Source organism: Perognathus longimembris, chromosome 1 (genome assembly GCF_023159225.1).
Source record: "Perognathus longimembris pacificus isolate PPM17 chromosome 1, ASM2315922v1, whole genome shotgun sequence".
Classification (NCBI taxonomy): Eukaryota; Metazoa; Chordata; class Mammalia; order Rodentia; family Heteromyidae; genus Perognathus; species Perognathus longimembris.
The window spans coordinates 23276817-23293085 of NC_063161.1; the positions used below are offsets into that span (position 1 = coordinate 23276817).

The 16269-nt window shown below is 34.1% G+C and overlaps 1 protein-coding gene across 3 annotated transcripts in view; it reads left to right on the top strand.

Annotated features, from left to right (window-relative positions):
* Window positions 1-11620, top strand: part of Atp2b1 (ATPase plasma membrane Ca2+ transporting 1) — a 102194-nt gene extending 90574 nt beyond the window's left edge. For 2 of the 3 annotated variants that reach the window (XM_048358422.1, XM_048358416.1), the window contains exons 20-21: window positions 1550-1732; window positions 8422-11620. In XM_048358422.1, the coding sequence (XP_048214379.1) occupies window positions 1550-1732; window positions 8422-8733 (495 nt within the window). In that variant the 3' untranslated portion in view covers window positions 8734-11620. Of the gene's footprint in view, window positions 1-1549; window positions 1733-2111; window positions 2226-8421 lie in introns of all 3 variants that reach the window. The other variant, XM_048358429.1, reaches the window with a different exon arrangement.
* The last annotated feature ends 4649 nt before the right edge of the window (window positions 11621-16269 follow it).

Here is a 16269-nt window from a genome sequence, read left to right on the forward strand (position 1 = left end):
ATTCTACAGTGTATTTAATAAATTCTGTTACTTGATTCTACATAATCATTTGGGTCAGGTAAGAGAATTGTCAAAGATATGTTTGGGTTTTTTAAATTTTATTCTATTATCCATTTTATTCAAACAGATATTTATGTAATAGTTATTTCAAGATACTTTTTTCTTTGCTTATGTACATTTTAACTTATTTTTAGCACAAATCTTACAACAGTTATTAAGATGTATTTATAACTGGTTAGCGTGTTAATTTATATATTTATCATCTACTTTCATGTTTTCAAAATAAAATTATGAAACTCACATATACTCACTTATGTAATTATATCTAAAATGTAGCATAGGAAAAATGGTGAGCTATTTCATAGAAAATTTCAATAAAAATGATAATATCTGAACTATAGGGCTACAAAGTAACAGTGTATAAGTGGTAATGACCTGTACAGTGTTCATTTTAAGCTCATTCTTACTGTAAACTAGTTTACCAAGAGTCCATGTTAACATTTGGGTAAATGCATGTTCACATGTTGTATAACTTGTGCACGATAATTTGTCATTTTGCAAGACAAGCCAAACTTTCAAGTTTTACTTAAATTAGCTTACTTTTTATTCTTTTTTTGTCTTCTTGTTTATTGTGTTTCTAGGTTCTAAACTTTCCTTACTCGTCATACTAGATAATGTCTTAGAAGATTCCTACTTGATTCACATTTCCTTTTTTATTACCATTCTTGTAATTTCATAATGTTCTCTGTAGGCAAAACACACCCTCCAAAAATTCCAGCTAATTTCAGGAAGAGGAAATGGAATACAGCATACATAATCACACAGTAGCAGGCTTATGTTGACATTCTTCATTGAATTTAAGTGTTCAGTGGTAGAAGGAACACTGGCTTTGTGGCCAGGGAGTGGAGTCTTAGACATTCCATGGACAAGTCACTTCATATATCTAAACCAATTTGACTTCTGTGAAATAGATATTTTTGGACTAGAACTTCTCCAAGCTCTTCTGTGTCTGACTGTGCGCTTGTTTTTCCCTCAATAAACTCTACTTTCAGAGGAAGGATGGCTGTTAGTACTTATAAGCTAATTCATCCCCTTGGGTGGTTTTATTTTGTATCCTTTATGCGTTCTGAGGTATCTGTTACTATTTGGTGTTATTACCAATCATCATCAATTCAGCTCTAAGTAAAAATAACTGTATTTAATAAGACTTTTCAGTATAACTGTGATGATTTTTATTTGAAGTAAATATAAGAATTCAAATATGTGTATATTAAAGCATGTTTGTACAGTTGGCTGTTGTAAATTAAAATATGGGAAAATATAATTAGGATAATTCCTATTTAAGAAAACTCTTTATTCTTCAAACTTAAATATTTTGTTTTACTAAGGGAAGAATTATTTGTTGTTCTGGAAGGGAAATCTGATCAGCAGATTCTCATTGCTTTGTTAGTAAACACAGATACTCTTTCAGCTTTTAACACTTGTAAATTTGATCAGTTTGACTGTAATTGATGTAACTTACTTCTAAGTTCTTTCCCCTGTGTTATAGCTTATTTCAACAATTCCAACTAGTCGCTTAAAATTTCTAAAAGAAGCTGGTCATGGAACACAAAAGGAAGAAATACCTGAAGAGGAATTAGCAGAGGATGTTGAAGAGATTGATCATGCCGAGAGGGAGTTGAGGCGTGGCCAGATCTTGTGGTTTAGAGGTCTGAACAGAATCCAGACACAGGTATGGGCCTGGTAGAGAGGTAGGAAAGCTGATGGGAGCAAGGGCTTTTTGACCTGGGGAGGAGGTTTCTCTGTGCTCCGTAACTTCCTTTCTAGCCTTCCCAACCCACAAAATTTATTCTTTCGAAATATACTACTGGTGGCTGGACTGAATGAAACTTTGAATGATTACAAAAGAATGTGTCTTATATGCCCCTAAGTTCCTTTTTCCTAGTGTGTTTTTTTTCCCCCTTCATCTCAAAATGCTACTCTTGGCCTATTAATCTGCTCTGTAAAAAAGTGCCTTTTCCTTTTTTATATGTTGATAGATGGAATGGTCCTTTCTCTTGTTCTCTCTTTCTCTTGCTGAGCAAGCTGTCACAATCTCTGATTCCTTGCAGATGGATGTAGTGAATGCTTTCCAGAGTGGAAGTTCCATTCAGGGGGCTCTAAGGCGGCAACCCTCCATCGCCAGCCAGCATCATGATGTAACAAATATTTCTACCCCTACACATGTAGTGTTTTCCTCTTCTACTGCTTCTACTACTGTGGGGTGTGAGTGTGTGTTCCTAAGTGCATGAAATTAACATTTCCTACTTCACACACCTAACGTTTCTCATTTTCTCCTTAATGTTTAAAATTCATTGTTCAGGCTTTTCATAAAGCTTTCTTTTTGTAAAGTGGATTGAGACCTCAAAGTGTTGTCGTTGTTGTTGTTTTATTTCTTAGAGGGCTAGATAACAGATGGAACAATTGCAACCAAAGATTAGATATGAAATCTGTGAGCTTATCTTTATGTTAACGATTATAGTTAATATGGGGAATAAAATTGTAGCTTAGAATTTGTGAAACTACTATAAATTTTTGAGTATATGCCTTTCAATGCTTTTATACTGCATGTTTCCCAAAAGCATGTGACTTGAAACTGTTCTAATAGAACCAGGAAATTGCATTTATAAAGCAAAAAAAATTAATTTAGTATTTCAATTTCTGTACTATTGAGTCTTAAAATGAAGTAGGAGCCTGAAGTTCTGAGTGTAATATAGCTAATTGCTTGCCTTGTGAGCGTGAACTTTGCCTTGCTATATATGTGTGTTTATATTTGTGGGGAGGGAGCCAGGGACTTTATAGTAGTTACAGTTTCTTTATTTCCATTTGCATAATTGATTTCATTTCAAATGATATAATAGATTAAAAAGTTCAATTAAGTTTCAAAAACAGGGAAAATATACTTTGATTGATTGTTAAACTGTTTTACTATCTGTTAATTGACATAGAACCATTCCTTCAGGTTTTCCTTAAATGGTAAGTTCCCAAAGCCTTATAACTTTGTGAGCTTACTGTAATTAGGGTCTTCTAATCTCATTGTGGATTTTCAGTGTGTTGGAGGCAATAATATGTATAAACCCAACTCCATGGCCAAAATTGCTGAAATTCTTAAGTTTATACTTGTATTGTTCAGATACCTTGCTTTTCCATTTGTTCTTCAGTCAGTTAAAGATTAGAGGCATATTAGCAGGCTGGCAAGAGAATAAATTCATGACACAGTATAAGTTATGCCTGTTTGCTTACTGTTTGCTTAAGTAATTTTTATTGGATGTTTTTCACGATGTTGTAAAACAGGCAAAACAAAAACTGTCCCATTTTACAGATGGAACACTGACTTAAGAATGTAAATGATTTTCTCAACTAAAAACCAGAGGTGGCATGGTATAAAGCAGAAAACAAGTGCTCTAAAGACAAACTGACCTTGTAACATTGGGATATTATATTTACATGGAAGAATGCTTTTTTTTTTTTTAAGTTACTTGCTAGAATGAACTTGTAAGTATAAATTGCCTGGCTTAATGCTTGGTAGAATAAATATCACTTGCATCTTTACCTCCCTATATATAGATGGTTTTCTAGGCTTCTTACTAGCCATCCTTACATGGAAGGCCTATTAAATGTCAGAGATTTTCTGGAACCTCAGAGCCTGTAGTCTAGTGAGGAAAGCAGACCAATGGTTGGGATTTTCCCCAAGGTAATGAAATGCAGATTGCTTATTTACAAAGAGCCAGAAATGAGTAATTATCATGAAAGAATTTCCCCTCTTCTTAGAATGTTAAATTTGAAATTTTTCAAACCTGTTCATCAGTTGAAATATTAATACACAAATACTCTGTACCTGCATTTTCCATATCTTAATGCTTTATGTCATCTCTCTATACATACACATAATAAATGTTTTACTGAGCCATTTGAAAGTGACAAGACATTTCATTCATTCCTACTTCACACATATCTTGAAGAATGAAAAGTCTCATATATAACCATATTATATATTGTCATATTAAAGATGTTAACATGTATGCCATAATATATATATGATCCATATTCAGATTTTTATCAGATACATCCAAAATTTCCTTTATAGCTTTTGATCCAGAATTTGAGAAAAGATGATCAGTAGTATGTGTTATACCCTTTAGAACCTTTATCTATTCATTGCCCTTGATTTTCATGCCATAGACTTGTTTTGGATGTCTTGGAAAGTCATTTTTACAGTGTTCTAAGTTTATCTGATTATTTTCTAGTAGTTAGCTTCATGTTAAACTTTTTTGACAAATTTATCAGTGGTGGTGTATATTTTATTCATTTTATTTCATCAGTATTTTAAGTAACTTGAATTTTATTTTAAAAACTATCAAGTGACCTTATGTATATTGTATTACTATATTTCTCAACCTAATTGTGTTCTAAACTTGGCTAAATATTAAACCAAGCCAGATTCAGGCATACTTACTTGTAATCTAAGCAATGGAAGACTGAAACTTGGAGGGTTGTGAATTGAAGGCTAATTTAGGCTACATAGCAAGGAGGAGGAGGCTATCTTGGATTTTAAAAAAATTAATTTTATTGTAAAGGTGATATACAGAAGGGTTACCGTTACATAAGTCAGATAATGAGTACATTTCTTTTTGAACAGTGACCCCCTCTCATTCCCCCACTCCTTCCCATCCCCTCCCACCACTCAAAGTTGTAAAGTTCATTTCTAACATACTGTCTAGTGAGTATCATTGTTGCATTGGTTCACCCTTTGTTTCACCACTATTTCTGTGATTCCCTTTCCTTTGCCCAAATCAAACAAACATATACAAAACAGAAGGTACAGAAATCAAAAATAGTGTCAACAAGGAATAAACCAAAGGAAAAGAGAAAGAAAAAGAACTGCAAAGAGTACACTAAAAAAAAATACTCTTGTTTCCATTTCTGGGAAATTTCATTTCAATAAGCATCATTTTATATGATCATATGCACATAGCTATTGAAACATTGTGATCCTGAGCTAAGAATATGCTAGACATATTCTAGTTAGTTCACATGAGGGAAACCATACAGCCTATATTTCTTTGAGTCTGGCTTACTTTGCTTAATATATTTTTTTCCAAGTCTCAATTTCTTCATGAATGGGACAGTGTCATTCTTTTTGATGGAAGCATAGAATTCCATTGTACGTATATACCACATTTTCTTGATACATTCATCTACTGAGGAGCTTCTGAGTTGATTCCATATTTTAGCTATGGTAAATAATACTGCAATGAATCTGGTTTTGCTGGTAGATGGACTGTAGCCTTGTTGGTGGTCGTTTGAATAAATGCCCAAGAGTGAGATTGCTGGGTAATAGGGAAACTCTATGTTTAGTCTTTTGAGAAACCTCCATACTTCTTTCCAGAGTGGTTGAACAAGTTTACATTCCTCCCAAGCTACATCCCTACCAGCATCTGTTATTATTAGTTTTCTTGATAATGGCCCTTCTTACTGGGGTGAGGTGGAATCTGTGTTGTTTTGCATTGTATTTTATGGCCAGAGATATTGAACATTTCTTCATGGGTCTATTGGCCATTCTTCTTTATTCTTCAGATAAGTCTCTCTTTAATTCTTTAGTCCACTTATTAATGGGATTGCTGTTTCTTTGAGGATTTGAGCTCTTGGTATATTTTAGATATGAGGCCCTTGCCTGATGTATAGCTAGTAAAGATCTTCTCACAATCTGTGGGCTATTTATCCTGATAGCTATGTTCTTTGCCTTGCAGAAACTCTGCGGTTCATTGCAATTGGAAAACTTGTTTGTAAAAGCATCCCATTACCAACTATGTTTTAAATCGCATGCAGACCTGCCTCTAGGTTGTTGGACCAATGTGGCCAGGGGAATAGTGTTATACTTCAAAAAATAGAGGTATACTTCAGAGAGAGGCAAAGGAGTGATGTTTGGCTGTTGCCTCATCGGAGTTTGAAGTGTTTACTTTTTTCTGTATCCTAGAACATAAGGTATCCAGGGACTGTATTATGTCTTGCTAATGAGATCATCGTTACATACTAACAGATGCAGTAATTATATTGCTGTTTGCTTAATTTTTTTTCTTTTTTGGCCAGTCCTGGGGCTTGAACTCAGGGCCTAATAAGCACTGTCCCTAGCTTCTTTTTTGCCCAAGGCTAGCACTCTGCCACTTGAGCCACAGCGCCACTTCTGGCCTTTTTCTATGCATGTGGTGCTGAGGAATCGAACCCAGGGCTTCATGTATATGAGGCAAGCCCTCTTGCCACTAGACCATATTCCCAGCCCTGCTTAATTTTTTTGAACCTTGCTATCTAGTACATTGTCTTCGATGGCACAAAATATCTGTACAGAGTTAACTAAAAGTGTTAGTGAGGATACCCAAAATACTGTGTTGTTATGTTTCATGAAAAGTTTAATCATTTCACTGTATTTCTGCCCTATTCTTGAATACTCTTAGAAATATCTAAATGTCAGATGTCTTTAGCTCATTTGGAGGCCTTGATTTACTGAGAATTAGTAATCCATCCTACTTTGTCAAATATAAGATTTGAAACAGCTCCAGGGAGATGATCTTTTTTCCCCCCTTCATTTATTAGTAAGATTTTTGAATTAAGTAATTGTACAAAGAAGTTACAATTCCATATGTTAGGTTAATTACAGTGACTCTTGATCAATGCCATCCTATTAGTAAGATCATTATTCTTTATGATTGCTAGAGGAAACCTTTTTAAAAATGTGAATTGTAGGATTTAAAAATAAAATAATAAATGGATGATTTTAATAGTGTGTTTAACAATATTGTTTATGTTCTTTAAACAATTAGTAGAGGGGCAAAGGGAACAAGAACAATAAATTGCAAATGTATTTGCTGCTACTATGTTTTCAGATTAAGGCTCTCAAATACAAACATATGAAAGTAGAACTATAAAGTATCATTTGATGAAATTGCAAGAGAAGATAAACTAGATCATCTATTCTCCATGTGCAGATTGTAGCCCAACAACATCTGAAAGGTTGAGATCTCAAGCCTCTGCACATTAGAGTTTGAGAAGCCCTGGAATTGGTACTTGTGTGCTAAAACTGTTACTCTCAGGTAGCAATACTAACTGCTCCTTCAACAGCTCCAGAAGGTGTAGGTATTGTTGAGTCCCACTTTATACGTGAGGGAAACAAGTTGAGTGGGTTCCTGGGTTAATAAGTGGCACAAAAAACCCATCTTACCACCCATTTTGAAACACATATTTGAAGAGATACGGGATTAAATAATTAGAAGTGGCTACATGACCCTTTCCTGTGCATTGCATTTTAAAAGCATGTATTCATATTCAAGAAATGCTAATTTTATTTTCGTAATCAAAATGTGTTACTTCCCTTAACATTATGAGTTTGTCTTTATTTTTTAAAAAGAGTCATTAGAATTAAAACAGAAGTAAGCAGTATTTGATGTGATGTGTAATGAGCACTCAGCAGTTTTGATTTTGCCCCTTTGTTGTTGCTTGCTTGCTTTTTAATCTGAGTAACACTGGGTTAATAAGAAACGACATCACTACAACCTGGTTTTAAAGCTTGCTCTGTATTGTCATTCATATTTGTACATTCAGAAAGGTAAATTATTGCACTGTGTCTACAGGGGTGGATTATACAAAATGTTGAAACTTTGTATCTTCAAACTTGAGTAACAGAAGAATTCCAGCAGAATTTTTCATGTTTTAAGTTGTTTCCAAAGAACTTTAGTGATTATGTTGTAAGCTGTGATAGAGAAACATACTAAATACTTTTTAGGAAAATGGCATATACTCAAATATTTATAGCTGTTTAATGGCATTTTATAGATATTCATTTGGGTTTTGTCTTTAATTTTTACTTTTTAATAAAGGGAGTAGTGGGGTAGATGTGAGTTCATTGTGACATTCAGCTTATATTTGCTTGGCTTTTTCATAGTCGGTGACACCCTAATTCCTAGCATGATAAATAGTAACCCTTTGTGCTTGACTTTGTTTAACTTATTTGAATTGTTTTCAAAAATACATTTTTTAATTTAAAAAGAAATCAGCTAAGCTTGTGTATGGTTCAGTTTTTTGTTTGTTTTTGTTATTTAAGGCAAAAATCCTATAAAATGGCTATTAAATTTTTAGCCACTGCTGAGGTTTTCATAATATTACTTTGAATCTATACCTCTTAGTTCTTAAGAGTATGTGGTTTTGTTGTTCTGTAGTGTCCTACTAAAATATTCATTTTTTTACAGTGTATTGCAAGTTCCACTGCATTACATGCAAATATGATTCACTCATACCTAGCTGTTTGTGGATTCAAACTCATAAATGAGCCATTTTTTTAGTTAACTGAATAGTGTACTGACATCTTCCTGTGTTTTCTGATATTTACAGATTCGAGTGGTGAATGCATTTCGTAGTTCTTTATATGAAGGGTTAGAAAAACCAGAATCAAGAAGTTCGATTCACAACTTTATGACACATCCTGAGTTTAGGATAGAAGATTCAGAGCCTCATATCCCCCTTATTGATGACACTGATGCTGAAGATGATGCTCCTACAAAACGTAACTCCAGTCCTCCACCCTCTCCTAACAAAAATAACAACGCTGTTGACAGCGGAATTCACCTTACAATAGAAATGAACAAGTCTGCTACCTCTTCATCCCCAGGAAGCCCACTACATAGTTTGGAAACATCACTCTGATTGTAAGCTGAATGTTAACACACTAGCTGCATTGTAAAGAAACAAATTGAAACTGGGTCTTTTCACATATTGTGATGGACAAGATAGTATTCTTGTCTTTGGACTTCAACAGAAGACACACTTGTACGAATGTAGATTTATTTTTTTAAAAAAAAAAAAGCAAAGCTTTCTGCCAGACTGAGGGTGCTTTTTGTGGGGTGGGAGAAATGAACTGACAGATAAACAGTAACTCAGTATAAGTGACCTGTGGAATGGTCCTAAACAGTGTATTAGCAGAACTTTAGTTTTTCTCAATCCTTGATGGGAGAGAGGGAGGAGTAAGCTGGGCAAGACAAAGAGCCCTGGATCATTGAATTGATACTTTCATTTCTGCTGTTGGCTGTTAATAATTTGGATTATTTATGTTTATAAATGATACAGATCTGTTTACAAGGTTTGTAGATACTTTTTTTGTTCCTGTTCATAGATGGGAAGCTTCCTTATAACTGATGCAGAGAAAAATTAGTCCTTCAAATACTGCTGTATTTTCAGGAAAAAAAGGGGGGTGGGTGTTTCTATTGAAACTGTACTAAATTTTTGCCTACAATTTACCTTGTTAAATATTGTAGATAAATTGCTAATACTAATAGCCAAATAGATAACACTAATGCTTTGTTTAAAAAAAGAAAACAAAACAAAAAAACATGAGCAGTGGTGTTCTAATAAAGTTATGGCATCTGTCCTAATTAGTTTCTTAAATACATTTACTACTTAATGGTTTTGAAACAACTGTTTAATTTTTAAAATTTTTGAAAACTTGCTAATAACCTTTTGTTCAGAATTTAGTAGATTGTTTAATGCAGGACATCAACTACATAATGAAAGATGCTTGAAATGCTTTTGTTATTTCAGGCAAATCAAATTAAATCAAACTATCAAACTACAAGAGAACCTTAGTCCTTTTTGTTTTTGTCTAAATATGTTAGTTTAGTGATGTCTTGGTGAACTGTGAGTGAATTGTATTGATTTTTCTAATAAATCCTTAGAAACCTTCATACAGCATGAGGGCTGTTGGCATTTTGAAAAAGGTTAATAAGTAGAAGCATACATGTTTTCCTTTCTTTTTGGAACTTGTTTGTAAACATAAATAAATATGCCCTTTTACTAAACAAGTACACGGCAATGTTTTTTTAAAAAAGACATTTCAGCTTCTTTCCTCAATTCTGCATATAATGGTGCATCAGTCTTTTCTCTTTAATCACAATTGAAATACATTTCAAGATGGTAACAGCCCCATGAGGTACTGCTTTAATTCCTTGTTGGTAATCTAATAGAATCAGAATACAAGAATTACCACAATTTGCCTAAAATATAATCCCACATTTTTACTTTTTAATGTAATGATCATCATTGTCTTTTTATTAAGTGGCCAAATAACAGATTAGGTAAAATGAGAGTATATAAAAAGTAGAAAAGCTTCTAAACAAGTATATTTAGATGTAACAGTCAACTATTTTCTGGAATGCCCATTTCTAAACAAATTAGATTCTTTAAAAATTGTTTTCTGTCCTGTCTACCTTTTCCTCCTGTTTTCCTCTTGTCTTTACCCTTTAAAAATTGATATTGTATCAGGGCCCACACTTCACCAGTTACACAATCCTCAGGCTGACGTAACGTTTACGAGGACTACTACATCCTAGAGTGCTGACCCAGAAGAGAAACATTAGTTGATGGTGCTTGATATTTTTGGTGGGTGGGGGAAATCTTATTCTCTCCATCAGTTCTTTGCAGTAATCCTCTGCAAGTCTTAGAAACACAATGGCTCTGTCAGCATTTATCATTGTACATTTACTCATCAGGTATTTATAGTGATTCATACTGTAAAAAAGAGGTAGCATGATATGCTGGAAGCATATTTAGACTAGGAGTCAAGATGTGATTTCTAGTCTTGGTTTTTGCCATTAATGTGCTGCATGATCTTGGAGAAATAGTTTACCTTAAATGAGGTGGTGGACTAGACTCATCTTGAAGAACCCTTTCAACTCTAAAAATTGACCCTATTAACTGAGGAAGCCTATAAGGCATAGGGAATAGAGAAAAAGGGAAATGTTTTCAGTTTTCTTTTTTATTTTGGTTATGCTTAAATATGAATGTAATTACCAAAAGATTTAGAAGTGCATGTGCTTTGGAGGATTTGTATTGAGCTTTTACAGTATTCATTTTCAACTCAAGGCAATGGCTTTTTACACCAACTCTAATCCATAACCTGGTCCTATGACATCTATAAAGTAGTAGCAAGACATGCTTAGTGTGTATTTCTCTCTTTGAGACACTGTAATTTCTACCAGAAATTTCCAGAGCATTATGTAAGTAGAAAAAAAATGCAAGCAAAGCTGTTAAAAGATCTCGGATCCCATTATATAGTATGTATAGCTGAAATCAGCATCTGTAATTCACTTTTCCTCTTTTATCCTCTAACCAAAAAAAAAAAAAATTGTTTAATTTTGCATCCCAAATGTTTTTAATCTTTGTATATTTTTTAAAAAATCCTTTTCTCCTCATCATTGCCTTTTTTGTGGTTGTAAATAGACTTACTTGCACTTTGAAGATGAGTTATTCCTTGTCATCTTACGAATATGTGATATGGTAATTTTCATAACAGATGTCAGTTTTGAACCAAGAAATGGTAATTTGTTTATAAGAAAAAAAACTGGCTTCATTTCTGTGAAATTGCTCTTTGAAAATTTCTTTTTCCATATGTAAGCCAACTGAGATACCATGATGGTGTTGATTTCTTTTAATGATGCTTACCATCTATTTTAGCCACTGAGCCTTTTATTATTTGTCTATTTGTAAAGTTTATTTGTCTTAACTCATTTAATAAATATACTGTTTATCTGTTTCTGAATGGGGACTGAACTTTTTGAATATTGAAATTGATTTGAACATCAGATTTTGGAATTACTTTTTTCTACTTCAGATTTTTGAAATTACTTAATGAGTTTATAATGTAATTGGAATGTTATGGTTGTGTTACAGTGAATTGATGTTCTGATATGCATGATCTTGCTTCTGAAATGAAAATGGTGCATTGCCCCTACCATCCTACCCACAGCTTCAACCCTTCTAACCTTTTAGATCAGTTCTATAGACCTGAAGACGGGTTTTAGGAAAGATTAGGTTGTCCACATTAGTTAAAAGAGTTTATTTTTCATTAAATAATTCAATCTTGTCACTAATAATTATCTGAATTCTGTGATGGAAGAAATAATAAATTTTCTCTTAGTTGGGTTTTATAATAAATTATTACAAATTAAAAGTGTTGTTTAAATGCTGAGTTAACTTTAAATGATTATGAATATATTTTAATAGTATAAATTAGCATTATTGAGCACATATATTTATGACATGACTATTTTTCATTTTATCATATCACCCTTTATGTATTTTATATTAGGACTGAATTTAAGTTGTGTTATTTTTGTAAAACTAAGCTTCCTTCCTCTTGCCTGTATAAAACTTGAGTCTACTATAGCTATTTATCTTCTTCCTGTAACCTATGCATACCACTCTAAAACACTTACACCTAAATCCCATATCAACCTTTATCCTTTTAAATTATTGTACACATAAGTAAGCACCCTCCCAAGATACTTTTTCTTTGCATAATTATACCACCTAAACTAAAAAGTATCTCTTAACTAAAGACAACCTTTACAATAAGTGCTTTTTTAGTATAAAGAATGTGATAAGGGAAGTTTGGTGGTTCTGTTTCTATACTACTCTCATGTTTCAAAAAGGAAATTCTCTTTATGCATGTAGTTTCCTTTTTAAGAGATTGATAATATTTCCTCTTAAACTCTTAGGAGTTTACATTTATTCTTATAAGAACAACTTTTTAAAACCATTTTCCGTTTAAAACAAATTTGTTTTATAGATAACTATACTAAAGGTGAGCAAGTGTAATCTGTGTTCTCTGAGTGTATACTGTCATCATTGAGTAATACTATTTAATGGCTCCAAAATGTAAGCTTAAAGTTAAAATATTTAAATACTATTACAATATTAATATGTAGCATAATTTCCCTGGCTTACACTACCCCTCAGCTACCCAAATCAGTAACACCTATCTAATTAGGGGTACAATGCAGGACTAAGATTCTCCTACTTTAAATCATGGTTTCAAGACCACATATTTTCCAATATTTTCAAGGCCACATATTTTCCAAGGCAGATCATTAGCTTTCTAAAAGACTATTGAGGGACTGAGGGTGTGTTTTGAGTATAAAGTGTTTGCCTAGCACTCATGCGACCCTGAGTTCAAACATAGTATGTAAAAAAAAAAAAATTTTATAAATGGAAAAATAAAAGGGGTTTTAGTACAGCATAAACTATTTACAGAGTACTCCCTACATTAAGCATTTTATATGGGTATATTAGCCACATGAACCTCTGAGGGTTTATGGAGAAACTAAGGCTTTGAAGGTGTGAATGAGTTGCTCTGGGTTACATGACTAAATGGTGGGGCTGGGCTTTAGAGTTGAAGTGGGCCCTTTTAAGATCCCAAGCTACTTGCCCCTGGTCATTGCTATAGTATGTAGCATCTTGGTCATCTGAGTCAGGGCCAAGTGCCTAAAAAAATCTATGCTTAAACTGAGTTGTTCCCTCTGCTGTTCTTTCCTGTTAGCGGGTGCTCCAGAGATTATTTTACAACTCTCCATAGGGAAATAAATAGGTCAAAAAATTGAGGCAAATAATCCTAATTAAGGCATCTATAGTAATCCAAACATTCCTCATAGATTTCATGTTTCAGAAGAGCCAACGATGAGAAAACCTCAGTAAAATGCAGGATGTTTTTCATTCATTAATTTTATTTTAATTTTTTGCAATACTAAGGATGGAACACAGAGCCTCAGTTATGCTCATTTGTGTGGGCAAGCATTCTACCACGAGGTACTACATCCTCAGCCCAGAATTGTTTGTGTGTTTGTGTCTGTGTCTGTATGTGTCTGTGCATGTTCTGGTCCAGTGGCTCGAACTTGGATCCTGGGTGCTATGCCTGAGTTGGTTTTGCCCAAGGCTAGTTCTCTGCCATTTGAGCCACAGCTCCACTTCTGGCTTTTTGGTGATTAATTGGAGATAAGAGTCTCTTGGACTTTCTTGTTCATGGCTGACTTTGGACCATGATCCTCAGATTTCAGTTCCCTGAGTAGTTAGGATTCCCAGGCATAAGCCACCACCAATACCCAACTAAAAGGGTATTTTTCATATAATTTGATGTGGGGATTTCACAATTTATTACAATGGGGTGTATTTCCTTGACATTTTGCAAATGACAGGTCATTGCTTTATTGCTTTTTAATTTAGAATGAAAAAATCACATCAATGCGATACTATGCATTTTGTTTCAAATCTTTTGAAATTTGTATAGGGTGTTCTCTTTTGTGTTTAATTTTTTAATCAAGAAATACTTGGCATTTAAACTATTTTCCTTGATGAAAATTCCTAATGTTTTAATATTAAACTCAAAGGAGTGACTGAATTGGACCTTGGATTTTTAATGATCCATTGGTTGTGGGTGGTCCTGGGGCTTGAACTCAGGAAGTGGGTTTTGGCCTTAAGCTTTTGTGTTCAAATCTAATGCTCTGCCACTTAAGCTACAGCTCTACGTCTGGTTTTATGTTTTGGTGATGAATTAGAGCTAAGAGTCTCAAGGACTTTGCTGCATGGGCTGGCTCTGAACCACAATCCTCAGATCTCAACCTCCTGAATAACTAGAATTATAGGCATGAGTCACCAGTGCCTAGCAAGATAATCCACTTTTAAACTAAAAAAGTGCAGCTCTTTTTCACTGCCATGGTAATGCCATTTATATTAATGTGGTTTATGGTTTGTTTTCTGTAAAAGTGAGATGCTTGCTGATTTTTTATGATCATTAAGGTATCTTGGTGATGATAAAATGAATTAAAAGTTTTTTTATAAGACTGGCTTTGATATTATGAGTAATCTAAAACATAGCCTCAAAATGAAGGGAAATAAGAAGAATGTGAGCTCAAAGATAGCTGGGTTTTCTGAAAGCTAGAAATTCAAGTTAGGATCCTTTCTTTAACTTTATCCAGTATACTAAGTTTTTAGCCATAAGCCTACTCTCCAAGAAAAACCAATCCTGTGTCTTAAAATGTTCAGTCTTTAATTTCCTGCTTCACGCTTAAGGTGTGATAGGTCTTATATCCAACATGTGGTAAGATAGAGCATGGATACTTACAGTGAAGCCATACCAACTCTGGAGGCTGGAATCACTTCAGTATGTTTAATATACTGCCTTAGTATCCTTGTTTTGCTGCAGCCTGCATCAGATTAATTGCTGTCTGTTTCATGTTATGTCTATACCTCCTGTTCTTCATTCATTAATCATATAATAATACTTGGTACTTGTTCTAAAACAAACAGGACCTCTTTGAGGCAGTGCTAGCAGATGAGGCAAAACTAAGTCAAGTAGTAGGTAATGATGTTATATTTTACGATGTAATCAAGTCTTCATTGATAAGAGAAAATTTGAGCAGAAACTTGAAGGAAATACAAACACCACAGCTTGCTCCCTGAATGAGCCTTCTAAGCCTAAGTTCCAATAGATAGTCCTTTGCAGGTGCAAGGGACAGACAGGAATGGTGGCCACTATAGCTGGAGCCAGTTGAGAAACAAGTTGGAAGCTAGGAAACTACAGAAAGCAATTGCTTGACTTATTCCATTCCTCCAGCTTTTGCTATTTCCTTGTAGTCCTCCCCCACCCACCCAGCCTCCTCAAAAGAATCATACGAGCCCTGTATTTTCTTTATCTGTGTTAACTTTGTGCTTGTCTTGTTCATCCAGATGACACGAGGCTGGTGCTGTTTTTAGTCATCTCATGTACTTTTAGCCAACAGCCATTTTTATATGGATCACAGTAGCCTTCACTTCTATGATCTTTAACAACACGTTTACAAATAGAAGATGACTGTTCTCAACTATTCAGTCTTGAAGATCAGTGTTTCCTCCATACTGCCTTTTCCTTGGCTTTTCATAAGCTCTTTACACCTGCTTGTCTTATTTTTTTTACACCAGGCATGACTGCCACCATCTCTTGTTAAGGCTTACCTCTTTTAGGCTACTAATCCTCATGATCTCCATCCTTACCAAGGGACTTGAATTGGCTCACTCATCCTGTTCTGTCATTGCCCTAGATGGCTTTGTCTTTCTTAATGTTCCTCAGGACCAAAACCATCTTCAACTTAATACCTCTTCTCAGCCTTAAAGAGTCCTCAGTAATGTTGGTGGTCAAAATTCACACTTAGTTCCTCACAAATGTTCAAGCAAACCTTTTGTTTTTCTGGATCATTCCTTATTAAATTGATACCATACCTTTATATCTCTTTGAGGCTTCCATCTCATATTTTTCATTTTACTCCCAACCTGACCTATGTTTTCTTCACATATTTTAGGACACTTCTGTTTCTCATCACTTTGTTAATTGAATTTGGTCTCAGCAGGATTTTGAATCTATAGTATAATCTATTATCC